Here is a 20,208-nt window from a genome sequence, read left to right on the forward strand (position 1 = left end):
ATATTAATGTACATCAACGAAATTTCCGGGTTTTCACAATCATAATAATTACGATCATTATTAAACAAACTTTTCACAATTTGAGTGTTTTATTTTACGTTCCTTCCCTACTGTACTTCAGGTCAAAGCGTTGTTTACAACTAACGTACGGGCCCCCTGCCTTAGATGTTTTATCACGTGCCACATTTCAAATTTAAGCGGGATCTTGTTTAATTTTGGAGGGAATCTTCTTTCGGGTGGCCATTTTTAAACGTTGTCGGGTTGACTTTATTTCACTACAAAGTAAAGCGGTTTTTTTCCTTTTAATTTATTTTTTTACCCAATTAACAAGAAGAATATATAATGGAAGAGTTACATGCAGCGACACATATTTTATTTTAGTTTTAAGCCAATACCGAGGCCAATATCGATACCTACTGATTCAATGTTGCGAAGAACACATTTCGCTGTATTGAATGCGACGTCACACAAGTTTTGGTCCAAAATCTCTCCAAAACATTTATCATATATGGTGCTTGGTATCCCAAGAATTTCCATAGACTTTTGCTGATCAAACTTTTTTTCTTGATCTTTAAAAATTCCCACAGACGTTCCCACACATTTCAGGAAGCATTTAAAATTATCGTCCTCTGGAAACTCCATGTTTAATAAGGCGTTCATTCCCAAATCGGCGACGACTTTGCTTTCGAGAATACATTTCGCCTTGTGCGGTAGAATAGCAGCTTCATATTTGAGCCGCGTCTGCGCTGGGATGTTAAATTTCTAAAACTGAATTTTAGGACTACAAATACAAGGGATGTTATACTTACAAAGCTAAGTGCGAAGGAGAAAAGTGCACAAAGGATGACGACGACCTTCATTATCACCACGTCTGGTCAGTTTAATTTTTAAACACAACCTGAATTGGTTCGTTTCGTTAATATACCTACCGGTTTATCTACCAGTATCCAGTTTTAGACTAGGTACTTAAGGACCAGTTTATTGCGTATCTCCATCAATATCATTTAATGGTGACATTGGGTAATCAGGTACTTACACTATCGTTGTTACCCAAATGTTATTGTGTTAACCGCATAAAAATAGTACCTACCTATACCTAAAGGAAAACAATTAAAATATTTTTTGATTGTTTGATAGTTTTTGATGTTCCTAAAATAAAATCTTGATTTTGTCGGATTAGGTTTTGGTTTTGGCGAAGAGGGTTATTGAAACAAGGAAAAGAAAATGAAGAAAAAAATGTGGCAAATCCAAAAGGTTATTGTAATTTTTGTCAAAGCTACAGTCACACAAAATTGTTTATTTTAGAAGCAGTTTGGAGGAGATTAATGTAATCAAAGCTGAGCAATCTAAATTTCGAAATCAATTTATCTTATTTTGAAGTAAATTCCTTCCATTTATTGAAAAGATTACCTACACATACACGTGTAGGTGCTACAATCTATATAAATAACAAGATACGAAAAATCGCATGCGATTTTGAGTAAGAGATTTTTTTCCACTCAGCTTGCATTCGGAAACCAGACTGTTATTCGGCTCATATTCAATAGCACTGATCCTTGAACTTCCGAGAGTGGAAAACAAAAGTGCGTTACTAACGAAATATCGCGTAGACGAAGACTGCTACAGGATATCTTAAAGTTAGAAAGGATACACCGAAGCGGAAATAACGAACCGGCGAAATTTCAGAAAAGAAAGCAGCAGGAGGTAAAAAGTGTTGCAACCGGCGCTTCTTCAACCAACCGAAACAGTTTGAAAGGTGGAACGCAAATATAACACATTTAGTGAATCTGAAAAAGAAAGTTTATTGAATAATTTACTAAAATGTTACACAGTATGCATTTAAAGCCAAAGAAATGCCGCATGTTCCCCTAGGACAAAAGACTCGAGCTGAAAAAAATTTCGAAACATTGTTCACATATTTATATAAGGGGGTCCGTTAACTTAGCACCACCATTTCAAATTTCTGGCTAAAGATAGATTGCGCTAGAATCTCTATGGCTAGCGCCAGCTACCGCCACTTTGAGTTCAGCTAGCGCCATTACAGATTTTGCAGAAAAGCTCTTGACTTTCGGGGGGTGCTGTGTTAACGCTAGCACCACCATTGCGTCCGTATCACTTCCAAAAGCAAGCGCTGTGTTCGTCAGACCTAGCGCCAGCTAGCCCCACAAATTTTAGAGCTAGCGCCACCCCCCAATAGTGCGGGGGGCAATTTTTCCTAGCACCACCATTTTGTTTTTTCGGGTAAAATTTTGACGTTCTGTGTTCTGCCGACCTAGCGCCAGCTAGCGCCACAAATTGCAGAGCTGGCGCCCAATCCCCAACATTGTGGGAGGTCCTTTTTTTTATATTACCACCGGTTTGTTTTTTCGTGTATAATTTTGCTATTTTGTGTATTGCTTTTTTACTTTAAACAGAACGATCAATCCAAAAAGTAAAGGATTTCAAATTAAAATAATTGGTCTATTATTTCCGACCCTAAAAGGGACAGATTTGCACATTCGGGTTTAAAAATGGTAAAGAGTTTGACCATCCCAGATGCGGTGTCTGTCCGTTACCACAATATCTCGATAACGAATGGACCGATTACGATGAAGTGTTGTAGTTGGATTCTTTATCAAATTTGTAGATCGAAGTTCGGGAATTGGTAATGTATCCCAAAAAATAAAGAAGGCCCTTTTGACATCTGCGTGAGTTTTGAACCGAATTGCATGAAATTCAATATTCGTATAGCTTTAGCTATACAACACGCAATTCCAAAAGTTGAGCCTAATCTATCAGCATTCACAGTGCCCTTTTCGCATCGACGTGTAAATAAGTATAGAAAACGAGCTCCTGGGTATGGCTACAGCATGTGTAAAACCAAATTTTGAACTTGGTGTTAGTTTTGCTTTTAGTTAAATAAATAAGAAAATTGGCACCGCACATCATGCACAAAACCAAATTTTGAAACTGGCGTTAAATTTACTTTTATTCCAAGTGGCTATGTATCAAATTTCTTTTAAATGCTTCCATAAATAAGAAAGTTTTCAATCCGGTTTGTAAATGGTCGAGATGCGAAAAGGGCACTGTGAATGTTGATCGATTAGGCTCGACTTTTGGAATTGCGTTTTATATGGCTAAAGCTATACGCATATTGAATTTCATACAATTCGGTTCATAACTGACAGAGATGTCAAAAGGGCTTTCCTTATTTTTTGGGCTATATTGCCAATTCACGAACTCCGATCTACAAATTTGATAAAGAATCCATCTACAAAATTTCATCGTAATCGGTCAATTCGTTATCGAGATATCGTGCTAACGGACAGACGGACAGACACCGCAAAATTATAAACTCGCTAGGAGCTCGTTAACTAGCTGTAAAATTAGTGGCGCTAGCTGGCGCTAGGTCAGCAGACACCAAACGTAAAAATTTTACCCGAAAAGACAAAATGGTGGTGCTAGGAAAAATTGCCCCCCACCCTATTGGGGGGTGGCGCTAGCTCTAAAATTTGTGGCGCTAGCTGGCGCTAGGTCTGACGAACACAGCGCTTGCTTTTGGAAATGATCGGACGCAATGGTGGTGCTAGCGTTAATATAGCACCCCCCGAAAGTCAAAGGCTTTTTTGCAAAATCTATAATGGCGCTAGCTGAACTCAAAGTGGCGCTAGCTGTAGAGATTCTAGCGCAATCTATCTTTAGTCAGAAATTTGAAATAGTGGTGCTAAGTTAACGGAGCTAAACATACATTTGATATTCCATCTACAATATACAGAAATTAATAATCCGAAGAAGGAACCCTTGAATTTGAACAATTTAAATCTGACGTTAATTTAATACAACATTTGATATGCCAAAGAATGGCCAGCTCAAATAAATTTCAAAGCAACACCAATTCTTTCCCATTTGTGAAAAATTTCATTCTTTCATTACAGTCGGACTTTCCCCAGTCCAGAAGGTATCTAAAGTCCTGGATACGGTTAAACTTATATTTCGAGATGAATGCCGCTAAGTAATTTTACACTCTGGCATTTACCTCTACACGGGTGAAACAGTCAGTGACAATCAAAAAGGCAGATTCATACACAAAAAATTGAAGTCGCTATTTAATCTAAATGAGTTTAAACATCGAGCGAACCAAAGCTGGGTACTGCTCGCGAGTGTTTCGCTCGAAAAAGCGCTCCAAGCGGAAAAATCGCTTGCGAGCGATCCGCTTTCGAGCACTTTTCGGAGCGGCCGCTTGGTGCTCAATACTCGAGGCTTTACTTAAAGTTCCCGAACGCTTTTTCCGAGCGCTCGCGATAAACCGCTAGAGCACTTTTAGGAGTGCTTGGAACTCGTAAGTGGTTTCGCTTTGCAAAACAACTCGATGCTCGCGAGCATTTTTTTAGAAAATTAGAGCGCTCGTCGCTCGAGTGGTTATTTAGAACGCTCGACCCAGCTCTGGAGCGAACATTAAGAACTGGCCAATTTCACACAAATTAAAATTGCAGTAACATTTCAAGTGGAACAAACAAATATACGGGTTACCTGCATACGAATATAGAATTTTTATAGAAATTTAAAATAAATTCAACTGCCCTGACCGAACGGAGAACGCTAGAAGTCAAATGGACCTGCATGAACTGACCAAAATGCAAAATCGGCAAAGCTAAATTAAGACACTATTTCCTTCATATACAGAATAACATTGTTTAAAAATTGTTGATATACAAATTGTGACACTGTTGTAAAATTACAACACTGTATTTGAAAGGTTAATGTCATGTTAAAGTATCTCCAGCGGTGCCTCTATATGCCCCAACGGTATTTGTTTGAAATTTGGAAATCAGACATCTCGAATTGAAGGAAAATAGACAAGATAATAAAGTAATATACGTGGGCTATCCAGAAAGTAACAACAAATCTTCCACCTCTTCCCAGCGATGAAGACCTGACTCGCAATGCAGGGGTTCGATAGGGGCGACGCCGAACTTCATGTCGGCGTAATTACCCAGTGCAGGTTAAAATCTCAGGCGGTAGATTTATAAAAGTTGGAATCAAAACACTTGTGCCACGCTATGATAAGTGCCTCAATTTGAATGGCGCTTGTGTTAATAAATAGCCTAAGAGTGTAGCTCCCAAACGTTTATAATAAGAGATTTTCTTTTCAAGTTTAAAATTTTTTATTTCAAAACGTCTGTTACTTTCTGGACAACCCTGGTATATTATTGAAGGGAATTTATACTCTACAACCCTTTTGACTGCATTTGTTTTTATAGTGCATCGTTGAAGATTGTTACATATTCCCTGGACAAAGGTTGTATACTTTATTTTTAACAATTGAAAAATTACAAAATAACAACTTATATCCCCATGACAACCCTCAGCGTATCCTTCTACAATTACGCTAAATAACTTGAATTATATACACATCAAAGAGAGTTATCCAGACAAAAAGAGCAAAAATGTGAGGTGAGGTGTGAGATTTAATATAATTTACAAAATAATCCTACCAACTCTTTCGTAGTTACAATCAAGACTAACTTATAGTTTTACCAAAGAGTATCCATAATATAATATTTACTCTTTGGTTTTACACACACTTTCAATCCTACGCGATCGCCATGAAAAACAAAATGCCAAACGTAACCCGCGTTGGTATAGCATATTTATCTCCAATTGGAACAACCGTTCTCCTGTCCCATAAGAATAAGCATAACTTACGGCCCAGCATTAGCAATCTGCATTGACCCCTTGCATTTATGCCACCCTGGCCATTAGCTGACTATATTATGATATTTATAATAAGGCTATAAGGTAAGTCAAATAATATAATAACGTTATACTTATGAAATAAAATGCGAATAATAAGTTTCCCCCCAATCGATTTATTATAATTTACAAAATAATCCGTCCAACTCTTTCGTGGTTACAATCAAGACTAACTTATAGTTTTACACACACTTTCGATCCTTCTACCCAGACGAGTTTTTATGCTTCCTTCTTTCATAAAACATTTAGTTAAAACAAAGGCCAGTAAGTTGCCAGTAAAAATAAACATGAAAATTTTAGGATAAAATAATCAAAAATCGATGGCGCTCACAAATAAACACACATCAACATATAGCCGTGTCAATGCTAAGCGTGGATACTGCAGGTGAGAGAGTAAGGAAAACTAAGAGGTAACCTCTCTCTATCGCGCTTCTGTTGATCGACATCGCTGTGGCAGTGCTTTTATGTCGCATGTCGATGGTATGATAGAGAGAGCTTGCCTATTAGTTTTCCCTTCTCCCTCAGCTGCAGTATCCTCATTGGCACCCACCGTCCATTCTATATGTCGATGCACTCTAGCCATGCACCATGTTTTTAATCGTCATTATGTGTTCTCCTACATGACTTAATTTCATGTAGGTACTTTAATTTTACTCAAGTTTTGTCTACTTAGTTCACAGAACATGAGGAGAGTTCTGTGACTTAATGCAATTCCACTTTGTACACAGCGCTGTGCACACAATGTTTGCTCCCCGCACTTGCATGTTCAATGTCCAGTGCAGCACTCAACAAATTCTCCGCAAGTGTGCAGGCCTTATTGACGATATTGTGATAAAACACTCATGGCTCCCACTTCTTTTTGGCGCTGTAAGGTACAGGGTAAGTCAATATTGCAGTGCTGGGTTGGAGACCCTAACAAGTCTACCACAGGCGACATGAAATCTGAAACATGGAATCAGGCATGGCAGTGGCAAAGGTGACGGAAACATAGACATAGTGCAAGAGATGTGAATAAAGGTTAAGGACGAGTAAAAATTAGTGGGCGTATCTCTGGTACCCCAATTTTTAAGAGGCAACAACCACCGCACTTAAAAATGGTATGAATCATTCAAGTTACACACAAGCGAACTGACCTCCACGTTGCTTTTCAGTACAGATTTTAAAAAATATAGTATGACGATTTGATTGACATTTTTAGAATAACAAAAAGTGGATATAAAATTATGGGATCGGTACACAGTTAAACAATATAAACATTTTATTTCCACAAAATAACTACATTATGATCTCGTTCCAGTTGGTCTTCTAACTGTTGCACGTTAATGCCTGCCACGCAACATATCTCGTCCAGGCTAGCTCCGCCCGAGAACGACTTTTGTAACTCGTGATTGTCGCCCACGTAGACGGGGTATTTATTAACGCGCCTGATCAGCTCCTCCAATATTCCAAACTGCACCAATTTACGCTCGTTAATGTTCAAGCAGGCCGGATTAAATCGCACACACAAATCTCTGATGGTGGTGCCGCGCGTCATCGCGGCGTACATGCGAAACACGTCGCGTATGTTCGGCAGCTGTCGCGACGAATTCGCGACGTAATGCAAGCACTTGCGCTAAAAAAACGGAACGTCTACTAATTTCTGTTGGCATTTTGCGCGTTTTTACCTGCAACACCTGGTTTTGCACTAGAAGTTTTAATTTTGGCGTGGTACAGTAGACGTTACCGTATTGGAATAGGGGCACCAAGGCAACCGCCCCGTAGTACACTAAATTCTGAACGCACGCCTTCACCAAATTATTTTCGACGTCGGCCAATGCCGCGATGCGCGCGATGTGATTGAAGCCGTTAATGAACGGAGCGACCTGCTGTGTTGTTAGATCCCATTCTTGTGTGGGCAAGTGTTTTAAAAATATAGGAACCTGGTGATCGGCTACCGGCGGGGGGGCGCTCCGGACATGAACCACTTTTAGATGTGTGGCGGTGGGTCCACCAATTAGTGCACATTCTCCTAAAAATAAGGGTAAAGGGCAATGTTGCCTCAATAACTTTTCGTTTCGTTTGGGAGCTAGGTCTCCAAAAGTTGCAAAATTTGTGTTTCTAAGCTAAGTTTGGATTTAATAGTCATATCCAGAGATCCTGACGTATCAAAAAGAAAAAGAGAAAGAAATTAAAAAGAAACGCAGATTTAGGGGCGTAGTTCCCAAATGTAACGTCCCCTCTTCCCACTCGAATTTTTACCTTTGGTATTTAAATCTTCTAGAACTTGTTTCAGCAAAGGTACGAGTTGGGAGGGCGCCGATCCGGTGGACAAAAAATTACTTTCCATTTCGAGAGCCATAAGATAATCCGACAGTTTCGTAACTAACGGTTCGTAATGGACGGTACGCGCCGAACTATCGCACACAAAACATAGGTTGAAGTAGAAGGCATTTCGGGCATATTTTTTGTCGTCAATGCGTACAGGGCATCCCAAAATTTTATAATCGGTTAAAGTCCTAAAAAATACTACGATTACACAGAATCCACTATACAAACGTTCAAGTGTAATGGAGAGCAAGTTTGAATTAAGGACTATTTTCCCTGTTGGACTGCGGTCTTTGTTTATCCGATTGATTTCTTATGTGCATAACAAAACCAAAATAATTTTGGAAGGGATAGTAAACTGTCCTGAAAGATTGTTCAAATGGGTGTTTACAATGTACGATCTCCGAAAAGGTGCGGATAATTTAAAAGCCGCTGCCGCATTGAAAAGAGAAAATTTTGCACCTTCGGCACCAAATCAACGATAGAACGCATTTCCGGTGGAATCAGAAAATTAATTTTACTACGCGGACACCGTCGACCAATCGCAGCCTATTTACGTATCGCACAGCGCAAAAGGCTCCCATCACAATGTACTGTTTACGGAAGTGCGTAAATATTTTTTAAAAACGGTATGATTTCTCTTCGAATTTTTCCCAGAAAAGTGTAAATTTAAATTAGTTTGCTTCACAACCACCTGCGAAAATCATATTTCAGCTATGGCGTAACCTCATTTTTGCCAATTAGGTATTTTATTTATCTGTGTTAATAGATGACTCTTTAAGTGAACGCTTATTTGTAGCGTAATTACACTGATAGCAGTGATAGAAAGTTATTCAAAGCGGAGAGTGTGAAACAATGACGTATATAATATCCTATTTTTTGGTGTGTCATAGCACTGTTCCTGTTCACTACCTATTACCTATTGACTTTTACAGCATAAAAACTACAATATTGATACTTTTTGTCATTGTAAATAAACAAAAGGGCGATCTTTTCCCACCAATATTAATTACAATGTGCTGCCACCAGAGGTCTCACTGTTAATCTGAATCGCTATTCCCCGAGCTATTCCCTTAATTTAAATGTTCTATTCTTTTTTCTTTCGTTTTGTTAATCCTCTTTTTGTTAGAGCGGAGTATGTTATTTTGTTGTTTCACACATATAGTAATTAATAATAAGCACATTAAAGGGATTTTTTAAATGTAACACAATGTATATTGTTGCAATTTTGTAAATCTAATCAGTGATCACAACGATATACTGCTGTGGAACTCATCTGGATGCCTGTATAACCCACACAAATAATGATGCACCCAAACCTGGTTATAAAGTACAAGTTCACCCTGTAAAGTTCATGATTTGTTCATTTGTTTTCAAACAACCAAGAATAAATTGACACAGATAAGATAGGTGGAAAGTTATTGGCAACCCATTTATACGGAAAAAAGTTTTGCAATCGTGTTCTCCGTACAGTACTTACACGGTTATCGTACTCCGAAGCAGCTCTGGTTTCGTTATTATGTAAACGCTGACGCTATCAAACAACTCCTTCGAAATAAAGTTTTCCGGTACCTACAATGATAAGGCATTGTGGATTAGCTGGACACCACCCAAATGTATCTACCTGACAACTAATAATTGGACCTGCCGTGGGATGAAATTCGCACAAAAATATGCACCTAATTGGGCATTCTTGCTTGTAAGCGTTATCCGCCGCAGGAATATTATCTTCTCCCATTGTAAAACATTTAATTTGTTTATTTACAAACATGTATCAACATAAACAAGGGGTTAGGTTGTGGTTCACGAGCCACTTCCACACGTGTCTATGTAACAACATTGAAGTGATTAATACACCCATTAATATTCCACCAATCAGTTTGGTGATTGTTTCAAATTCTAACCAATCACATGATGTGATGTCCGATTTCAAAATTCAAGCTACGAGTACCGTTAGAGTAAATAGAGACACCGTCTTTGCAATACATTGGCCCATATGAATAAAAGGGAGCATATGCTTATACTTGCAAAATTCAAAGTAAATACTCGTAAGTGCCCCTTCACACTGGGCTGCTCAGCAGTTTTGTACTGCGTCCCATTCCGTGGCTAAGCAGCGCTGCTAAGTCGCCCAGTTTGAGGGGACACTTACGAGTATTTACTTTGAAATTTGCAAGTATAAGCATATGCTCCCATTTATTCATATGGGCCATTAACAAGTCACTATGCAAGAATGTTAACAAATTTTATATCGGCAATTTTTAAACAATGGGTGTATATGAATGAAAGATTTCTCTTGAATTAGATTTACTTTCAGCAAGTACATACACTTGTATTTAGCATTAATTTTCAAATTTCAAGTTTTGTGCTGTAGGTGTAACGAAAGGTAGTGTACTTAGTTTTAATTGTAATTATTCGATGCATAGTAAATTGTGTTGCCTTCACTTTCATGTAACTAAGGGGTGGTTAAATAGTTCTTTAATGATACTTTAAATTCTGTGGCACTAACACGGCACTAATAGTCTCAGTTTATTCGTGAATAAGAAAACTAATATGTAGTGGATTCTGGATTACGATAAGATAGTACGCGTATCTAGGCCTCAAATGTCGTGTAATGTGGTTCCTCAGATCTAACCGCCAGACCTCGTGAACCTATACCCTCTACCATCTTCCACTCAGTTGTACGTTCTAAAGTGCTGATTTGAAATTGTGTGCATGGGGAATACGTAGATAATTGTGTGTGCTAAACCGGATCAAAACAGTGGCGATGTTGCTCCTAGGTGAACTTCGCCCTTTGGATTTACATCTAATAAAGACGATATTATTATAAATAAACGCCCCCCCCCCCCAAATATATTCAAGGTTAAATTTTTTGTCAGCAGCCTGCAATCTGCAGTTTCCAATCAGGCACTGAAATTTTGACTTACTGTTGGCAACTCCGGGAAAAAATTACAAGCAGCGCCTGTACCTTTCATGTTAAAATGGCACCTACGAAAGGCAAATCAAAAAATACAAAATCACACATCTCAAATTATTGTACAATTGAAAATTTGGTAATTAATAAAACGAGACACAAAATGAATCAATGTACAAGAAGTCAAGAACGTATCAAAACATAGTGTTTAATGTAGAAAAAACTCAAGTACCTGCTACTTGTAATTACACTTCAAAAAACGAAGGAAATATTGAAAAATTAGTTCGATCGATCGAAAAATAGTAAGCCGCGCGGCCTCGCCCACTCTCTAGCTGTCAAGCTTTATCCGCAAGAAAGTCCCTGTTCCGAAAATGCTGTCCTTCTTGCTGTAAAAGGTGTGTTAACTGATCACAAACTTCAACATAATTATTATGCAATGCACCTTTTTCGACTTTGTAAATAAATTTTCAAAATGAATATAATACGGCGCATCTCTAAACAGGAGTGGAAGGAAAAGTCACGATCTCGACAAAAATATTAATTTTGGTACGTTTGAGGTGTAGCTTTCTAACGAAATGTTCGGAGCTTTTATTTTATTAGCAAATAACGTTGAGGTTATCTCATTTAAATCCGGTCGTTGCGATAGAAAATATGTTATCGCTGCGTACACTTATTAGTTTAAAAAAAACACAGGTGGGTAACGTCGAAGACGAAAATTTCAAATAGAGAAGAGGCGGAAAAATGAAATTTGTTTTAAATATCACCCTGTAGATCGGTAACGAAGTGTTTCCCGGCGTATGTTTATATGAATTTTTAGTCATCAAATAAACCAAATAATAAACAAACCTCTTATCCTTATATACATCATATTTAGGAAAACGTAACGCCCTGTATATTGATTTTGTCTAATACATTTGTTTCATCTGTAGAATGTTGTGTTTAGTAGAGCCTAAATTACGACCTAGATAAGTGTTCGCATGCTGAATTTTTCTGTTGGTACCCAAGGTTATGCTAAGAGTTTAAATAAAAATTTGCAATATTTCTTTGTCATTGTGCAGTTGATCAAGGCTGCTGAGTTTAATCATTTCGTATAAAGGATTTGTTAGTACCTGTATTTAACTGAGCTAGTTGGACAGGTGCTTGTGGGTGCTTTAGTAACCGTTTGTCATTACGCATAGAAATATAATTAAATTTATTTTGTAATATTTGTTACACCCTGTACAAATTTATACCAAAACGAAAAACATCGGTATGTGACAGTAGACACCGGCCGTCATTTCAAAATAGTTAGGTTATATTTTAGAAAATCCAATTATTTTAAGTTTAATCATGCTAGCCAAAACGGCTTTACTAGTTGTATCAAATCCAAGCCAAATAGGCAAAATATTAGTAAACATTCACGAAAAGGTCAAAACAACTTTGTACATACAACTGCTGTCCGCACTAAGCGGTCCGTTAACATTCCAACCAAATGTGTTTACGTCGAGCCCCATGTACAGTTCGTTAATTTCAAATATTTACTATCAAGTGAGTGCTTCCATTACAAAAAAGATTAATCGGTTTAATCGTTTACAGGCTGCAAAAGATTGCGATAGTCTCGATGTTCGTGTGTTATTGTCTGCTTTAAAATCGAAAAGCTTACCGAAAATTAGAACGCTTAACACAATTGACTTGGTCATTTTTGATCGAAAGTATCACGATGTGGAAATCAGTAGATTCGTGCAAGGAGGAATTGAGAACATCGCTGCAGATTGTCCTGTTTTAACATTTACCAGTAGTGAAGCGAGCGGGCCACTCGAAAGTGCTCCCACTAACAACAAGGTGTATGAACATACGGTTTTAGGGGGCACTTTTGACCGGTTACATGCCGCTCATAAAATTCTTCTGTCGGAGGCAGTGCTGCGGTCATCCTCCAAAGTTACTGTTGGAGTTACGGAAGAAAATATGTTGGCAGGTAGGCTACGGAAATATTTCTATTCTATGATTGTTATGTCATAATTGTAGGGAAAACATTGTGGGAATTAACAGAACCCCTAGATATGAGAATACAAGGAGTGAAAGACTTCTTGAGCGATATTTGTTCGGAGCTCGACATTAATGTTGTACCTATAACCGATCCCTTGGGTCCGACTCGTGACGACCCCACAATGAATTTGCTTATTGTGAGTGCAGAGACCGCTAAAGGTGGACGATACGTTAACGAAGGTAACGCTTGGTACATTTTTCATGTAAAATCAAGTTATCTGCCTTACAGTGCGTAAAGAGAAATCCCTCCCCTTGTTGGACGTCTTTGAGGTCGATTTAATAAACGAACCGAATCCAAATCCAACCGAGGAGGAGAAAATCAGTTCGAGTACCATGCGCATGCGTCTATTGGGCACGTTGCTGAAACCTCCTGTAGGTAATACGTTAATTCCAGACAAGCCCTACGTTATAGGATTGACGGGTGAGTTGTTTCAATATGGTAGACGTCAATATCTGTGCCGCTTGTAGGTGGAATCGCGAGTGGTAAGAGCGGAATATCGCAGCGGCTGAAGGAACTCGGCGCTGAAGTTATAGATTGCGATAAAGTAGCGCATGACGTTTACAAACCGGGTAGGCCGTGTCATAAGCAGATAGTTGAAGTTTTCGGGGGGACTGTTATAGCCGCAAATGGGGAAATCGACAGACCAGCGTTGGGTGCTATTGTTTTTAAGTCTGCGGTAGGTGCTAGTATTGCACAAGTTAATAACCTAGTCTTTGTTTTTGAGTTTTTTTAAGTTTATTTACGCAGGTCAGGCGCCAGAATGATCCAAAAATAAGAAACGGATACTGCGCATGCGCGCGCACGACTTTAAATTGGGGCGCGGTCAGCCATACTCAGCGCTCACAGAGCTGTTTAATAATAATAATAATATCCCTTTATTTTAAACTTTTGCAGCGCCGCCGGAGAACAGGTAATTTACACAACAAAGTGTAGCAGGAAAAGTTAGCATTGAGTACTTATTAGATTTCTGGAGGCCTCAGGTAATGGCTGGCATACCGAGTTCTCATTGTTTATTTTGTTTGTTGTGTTTTGAAAAGTGTATTTATGAAGAAGTTGTTGTTGCTCTGTACGATTCGATTCCTTGGAGGGAAAACTGAATCCAGTTTGATTTTTCACTGTGTATGTGTTGCTCCCGCATGTTGTGCAGACTGCTGCAGCTCTTGTGTCTTAGCATACACGAGACGGGGGGGAGGTAAAACTTGATGTTTCTCTGTATGAGTCGTTTAACTATATTCCTTGGAGGAAGTACTTTATAGAGTTTGATTATTTGCCGTATCATGTTGCTTCTTCATCTCGTGTTTGCTGCCAGATGGTGTGTAAGCAATACGAGAAAGAGGAGTCCTCCACACTTGTGCTTCTGATTCTTTGCCCAATGTGAACTTCGCCTTGATGACATCTCTCTCCTTTTTTAACAATGATTGTGGAGGGTGGGGGGGGGGGGGTCCGGGGGTTCTCCACTGGAAATTTTTGCAAAGTTATACTCATCATTTAAGCACTTTGAATGACTGTTACAAGACGAAAAGGAGGGGAGGAGATCACATGCAACAATTACTCACATGGACATGAAGCTATCTTGCGAGCGAGCAACTGATGATTTGGAGAAAGCTTACACTATGAAAGAAAGGGGACTGATAATATGCTATCAAGAGCAATGCTGCTTGTTGAAGCTATGGCAGCCATATTCTCGGTGCACAAAAACTGTTTACTTTTTTATCGGTTCATTTGTCATGGCATGCAGAGGAGTTGTGCACAATTTCTACTTGTGTAAATACGCCTTACGCCGATGAACTGTCCCCGGCCATCTTTTGGGTGCACAAACAAATTATAAGGCTTCACTTTACGATCATTATTATCTCTCTCTCTCCTTCTCTAAGGGAGAAAGCATAACCGTCTCCTTTAACTAAAAGTATGCGGCGCGGTGGCCTCTTTTTGTGACTAAAAAAATGCATTTGAAATTTTTGAAAAATCTTTGAAACTAACAGATATCACCGAAAAACTAAAAATAAGAATTTTTGTTTTAATTTTCCCTAGCTTAATCTGAATCTAATATCAGACTTTCTATAGCACGCTAGATCAGCTAGATGTACAGCTACAAGCTACTACTTTCTTATTTCTTATAGACGCCATATTGGATTTTTAAGGAATGAAATAGAGGATAAAAAAGGAATGCATCGCCATTATAGCCATGTTGATTCAGCAAGATCTAGTTACCTGTGGATATTTTGTTGAGAAATGAATGTAAAACATTTGATTTTGAAATTTTTCTCGTAAATTTATGTAAAAGTAAACTGTCAACATTGCAAAACATTTACTTCAGCGCATGCGTACACTCGCGTTTTGTTTTGTACGACTCCTTTGATTTTTATTAAAAGGAATTTTAAAAAGTCCTTAAACTCTTTCTACAATGAAGCTGGATCTTGTGTTAAATCCATGTCCCATTGTAAAAATTTCATAAAAATGTTTGTAAAAACGTTTTATAAAAGGCATTTTGGTGGTATGACAACAGTCAGTTTGATAACGTCACATAAAACACTACAGTACTTGATTAAGGTGTTTGGAGCCCACTGACAGCCCATATCCGTACACACAAAAACTGGTCTTACCTTATGCATTAATCATCATTAAAAAATCAATGGTTTTTCTTTAAATGATAAATTTTAGTGAAAATGTCCAGATATATCTGTCAGTAATTTTATAAATGCTGTGAATGCTTAGGGAATGTTTAAAAACACTACAGCTAGGAATATATCATAAAACTATATAATGCGTAATTATTTCAAATATAAGTAGATCATATGATCACTATTTACATAACACTACGCATTCTTATTTTTTTAGGAAGAGCTAGACAAATTGAACAACATAGTTTGGCCAGCCATCGCCGAAGAAGTGAGTGCTAGAATAAGAAATTCGTCCTGTAAGGTTGTCGTCGTCGAGGCAGCAGTCCTATTGAAAGCGGGGTGGGAGAAATACTGTCACGAGGTTCGTTTTTTTTTGCTTTCCTTTCAGTTAAAAAAACGCCTTTCTATGCGGCAGGTTTGGACCAGCTTTATTCCGTCAAAGGTCGCCATTGAGCGTTTAATTAATAGAAATGGTTTAAGTGAAGAGCAGGCAAGGAGTAGAGTCGATTCTCAACTGGATAATGCAGGATATATTCGAATGGCGAATGTGGTGTTTTGTTCACTTTGGTCAAAAGAATTTACCATTAGTCAAGTCGACAGAGCATGGGATTTGTTGCAAGCGCGGCTGCTTTAAGAGCTATTATTGATTATGTTGTTTGTTGATTTTTGTTATTTTTTACTCATATTGTCTATGTTTTTGTTACCGAAATATTTTTATAAATATGCAAGAGGGAAAAAGAGGCATTTCTAAGCATTCGTGTCGGTAAAAACGCAAGCTGGAAGCTCAGTTCGGCTAGATATTTTTACGATATTACATTACAGACAAAAATAATATTTATTGAATTGCTTCAGACACAGATTAATTTCTGTGCTTAAGATAAGATAATCAGGTAGGTACTGTTTGTCCACAGTGGGATAACTCAATATATTTAAAAAATAATAAAACGCATTTGAAAAAGACAATTGCCCTATAACCTCTTTCGCGTTTTCTTGAATAGTCATTTCTGCACAGTCATAGGTGTTTTGTGAGATTCTTAATTTATTTCGGTATGTCTTTAATAACGGTAATTTGACCAGGTATCTTGATTCGATAATTAAAAAAACCTACCTTATAAGTAGGCATAGCTACCTAACTGCTAGAGCACAACTAATAGCTTATATATATGGACAACTTCAACTTCGTTTGTGGTAAAAAATTGTAGAATTGTGATTAAAAGATACTGATCCCTTAGTATCCCTAGAAGAAAGTTGACATTGCGCAGGCCCAGACATTTGACTTTTACCCTATGCAGTATGTTTGTCTTTACTAGGAGCATCTACTGTTAAAATGTGAAAGAAGTATCTATAAATAAGAAAGTTAGTAATACGCATACGGCGCACATATCTGATTTTTAACTGTTTGCGATATGTTTCCCTTTATAGAAGCATCTGTGAGTATGGAAATTGAGTTGAGCAGTCTGTGTATATTTGATTTTTAATATATGCGATACATTTGCCTTCACTAGAAGCATATGTGGTTTAAATTTCAAAGTTATCTCTTGTAAATCCGGTCGTTGCGATAAGGAGTTTGAATATCGCATAAGCGAATTAAGTTTCGAAGTTTTCTTCACCGACGTAAATACAGATGGTAGTTACTCGACGTCGCAGTAATTTTGATAAGAAGATGGTTCGTAAAGTTGAAAAGAAAGGAAATTGCTTTAAATAGAAGAGACCGACGTTTTTGTGGTAGCAGTTTTTTTTTGCGTATCGCAGTCAGCGGTAGATCGTATTTTGGTTACAAGACATCCGTCTTGCCAGTTATACAATTGTTGTAGAAGAATAAAATATGTGAAAGCATTTCCTAGTATCCATTCAAGAGAGATTTTCCACCATCAAAGAGCAAATTTTAGATCTGTAATTCAAATAAAGCCAGTGTCGTCCAAATCGGGATTGAAGTGCAATCAAAGAAGTGAAGTTACGAAGTATCACCGTTTGGTGTCTGCATTTGTGCATCAGTTACCGTATATTTTGGATTGTTAAAACTTTAAAGTAATTAAGATTTCTTTAATTGTTTCAATCGATCACTTGTGGCGTGGTATGCGCATTTTGACCCTGAGTGACTGTTTTTATTTCAGCCTTATTTGATTGATTTTGTCTAATCAATTTCTTTCATCTGTAAATGTTATGTTGTGTTTAATCGAGCCCAAATTACGACATAGACAAGAGTTCTCGTGCTAAATTTTGCATACAGGTATATAAAATTAGATTCACCGGGAATGTGTCTGAAAGTTTATATAGCCTAACGAGACAGACAGAAGTAAGAAAAATTGGAGTTATAAAACAAAAATTTATTTACTCAACAACTTTTTAAAGTTTCGCATTCACAACCTTGCTTTCTAACTGTACAATTTTGTTCAAAAATTTATGGGCTTCTTCATAGTACGGATTTAGCTCTGCTCGTACATTACTAAGCCAACGACTTAGTATAGGCCGCCCTTCAGCGGGATCATAACCGGCCATACCTAAAATTAAAGAAAAAAAGTCAACCCTAGATCGAGATGCAGCGCTCGGTAGACTTACGGGGCTGTTCCAGTTCGCATGCAGCCCATATGTCGGCGGCAGATATTTTATCGCCGGCGATAAATGCATTAGATTGCAGCCAGCAACGTTCAAAGGTATCTATCGAATCGACCATTAGACATTTATACTTGGCTAGTGTCTTCTCATTGGAGGGCTCGCCAGTTATCTTAGGCATTAGCCACTAAAATGAATGTTAAAGCGTTAACAAAATGGTCAATTGTTGCACACCTTGTTTCTAAAATACATAGAGCAACCTGCTCGGATATTGTTGTGTTGCCATTCCAAATATTCATCGACTCTGGCCTGCAGTTTACTGTCCTTCGGGTAAAAGTGGTCGGGCACGGAGAACTCGCGGCAGAGGTATCGTAAAATTCCAACACTTAAAACGCAAAATCATAAAAATATAGTGTACTTCAAACTGTTCGAGGAGATTAGCGATGCTAAATCGAATGGTTTAATTTTTTTCTGTATTCTTTCCCATTAGAACAGTAACTTTGTTATTGGTATTTCCTATTGTAATTTTTATTTCATGTTCGAACATGCATACCAAATTTGGGAAAGATTGATGTATGGATAACGGAGATGCCTATACATTTAGGGACGGAAGTCAAACTCAACACATTTTTCATGCATTGATCAGTACTTTACTAGAAGCATCTATGGTTAAAATTTCAAAGAAATGTCTCCATAAATAAGAAAGTTGGAATTTGCCAATCTGCGCACGCGCACATCTGATTGTACAATATGCGATATGTTTACCTTTAGTAGAAACATCTGTAGAAAATATCTTTATAAATAAGAAAGTTGACATTGTGCAGCACTGCGCATGCGCAAATTAATCGTCAAGATTTTTCTTTGCTTGGGTGCCAAAAGCAAGCAAATTAAAAAAGAATGAACTAAATATATTGGAAACTGTATAGGCGGGCGGACAGACAGACTTCGTTGGAAATGCGCTAAAAAATCTTTTTTTACCTCTTAATGTGAGTTTGCAGTTTTTCCAATCTAAGTGCAAGAGCAGTTAAACTGTGTAAAAATTTCGTTTTTTTTGTAAATATCTCAAGTTAGGTACCATAGATCTGACTTGAAAATAACTCTGTTCTCTTTATCTGTAGCATGTTTCAATGAAAATTAACTGTCTGATGGATTTAACCGTAACATGAAACCACCAGCTCTTTAGCATTATAATTCCTATATGCTGGGTTACACAAGTATAACCACACTGTATATATATTAAGAAAATTGAAACAAATTCATTCATATTCAATAACAGCTTATGAATTACTACAATTATGGACAACAGAAACCATCACACTGTTACCTTTCTGTTAAATGAAAGTCCCCATGAATGATAACAGGAACTTTCTGAAATGGGGACACCTCATTCTTATATTGCTCAGTTAAATGTTCACCTGCAAAACACTGTAAACTAGGCCACCGTTGCTTACTATAAATTCGCTACCTACCTTTCCCTATATTTACCACACATCCCGTAAATGGTATGTTGGTAGTTTTCAAGAAGATGAGCAAAGCTCTGGACGGTTGAGACAAGGCGTCGTAGTATAATTTTAACGACATATCGTAGTGTGGCACAGCACTAGTGTATTAACAATTATCGATTAATAAAGATGCAATTTATGAGTTCAGGTTCAGAGTCTAAACTTCATGTTTATCTGCTCAGTAGCTGATTTAAAGCATATATACCTACTTTTATATTAAAGTAGGTGCGTAACGTAACCTCAACTCAATCCAGCTTGAACCAGCGTCGTACCTAAATTGGGGGCGCGAGGTTTTTTATTCTGAAGAACAAAGTGGTCATAGCTTAGATGATCTAAGGTACTTAGGTATTTTACATAATATTAGCTAATATTGTTTATTGATGATAGGAGCTGACGAGCGCATTCTTGAGTCTTGACTTGACCCTTATTTGGACCCAAAAATTCCACTTGGTAGAATTGATCAATCAGGAAGCTGCCACTGTAACCAAAACCAGTTATTCACTATATTTTGCCCCCCTCCCCCCAATTTATTCCTGTCAGGATTTGTAAAAAAGGTCG

General features: G+C 37.8%; 4 protein-coding genes across 6 annotated transcripts; 1 reads left to right on the forward strand and 3 right to left on the reverse strand.

The window, feature by feature from the left end:
- Positions 1-287: 287 nt before the first annotated feature.
- On the reverse strand, positions 288-1,215 carry LOC116178780. Its single transcript, XM_031498385.1, has 2 exons — positions 810-1,215; positions 288-762 (listed from the first exon to the last, which is right to left on the reverse strand). Exons 1-2 carry the CDS (start codon positions 858-860, stop codon positions 373-375), a joined length of 441 nt encoding a protein of 146 aa, XP_031354245.1. The 5' UTR covers positions 861-1,215; the 3' UTR covers positions 288-372.
- A 5,753-nt stretch (positions 1,216-6,968) lies between these two features.
- On the reverse strand, positions 6,969-9,849 carry LOC116179013 (GATOR complex protein NPRL2). The gene is made up of 5 exons (XM_031498706.1): positions 9,662-9,849; positions 9,518-9,609; positions 7,972-8,228; positions 7,398-7,741; positions 6,969-7,345 (listed from the first exon to the last, which is right to left on the reverse strand). Exons 1-5 carry the CDS (start codon positions 9,806-9,808, stop codon positions 6,992-6,994), a joined length of 1,194 nt encoding a protein of 397 aa, XP_031354566.1. The 5' UTR covers positions 9,809-9,849; the 3' UTR covers positions 6,969-6,991.
- A 2,349-nt stretch (positions 9,850-12,198) lies between these two features.
- Positions 12,199-16,779, forward strand: LOC116178979 (bifunctional coenzyme A synthase). 3 transcript variants are annotated; one of them, XM_031498646.1, is made up of 7 exons: positions 12,203-12,475; positions 12,524-12,902; positions 12,953-13,153; positions 13,203-13,394; positions 13,442-13,650; positions 15,813-15,956; positions 16,011-16,774. In XM_031498646.1, exons 1-7 carry the CDS (start codon positions 12,278-12,280, stop codon positions 16,227-16,229), a joined length of 1,542 nt encoding a protein of 513 aa, XP_031354506.1. In that variant the 5' UTR covers positions 12,203-12,277; the 3' UTR covers positions 16,230-16,774. The 3 variants fall into 3 exon arrangements, with proteins under 3 accessions (XP_031354508.1, XP_031354505.1, XP_031354506.1); XM_031498648.1 differs by lacking the exons at positions 15,813-15,956; positions 16,011-16,774 and adding an exon at positions 13,722-14,371 and having other exon boundaries at positions 12,199-12,475; positions 13,442-13,671; XM_031498645.1 differs by having other exon boundaries at positions 12,202-12,902; positions 16,011-16,779.
- Positions 16,780-17,901: 1,122 nt separating this feature from the next.
- On the reverse strand, positions 17,902-19,872 carry LOC116179223 (glutathione S-transferase theta-1-like). The gene is made up of 5 exons (XM_031498955.1): positions 19,618-19,872; positions 19,473-19,563; positions 18,383-18,533; positions 18,155-18,335; positions 17,902-18,096 (listed from the first exon to the last, which is right to left on the reverse strand). The coding sequence occupies exons 1-5, from the start codon at positions 19,727-19,729 to the stop codon at positions 17,942-17,944; spliced, it is 690 nt and encodes a 229-aa protein (XP_031354815.1). The 5' UTR covers positions 19,730-19,872; the 3' UTR covers positions 17,902-17,941.
- Between the last annotated feature and the right edge of the window lie 336 nt (positions 19,873-20,208).

This window comes from Photinus pyralis, unplaced genomic scaffold, assembly GCF_008802855.1.
Source record: "Photinus pyralis isolate 1611_PpyrPB1 unplaced genomic scaffold, Ppyr1.3 Ppyr1.4_LG8, whole genome shotgun sequence".
Lineage (NCBI taxonomy): Eukaryota > Metazoa > Arthropoda > Insecta > Coleoptera > Lampyridae > Photinus > Photinus pyralis.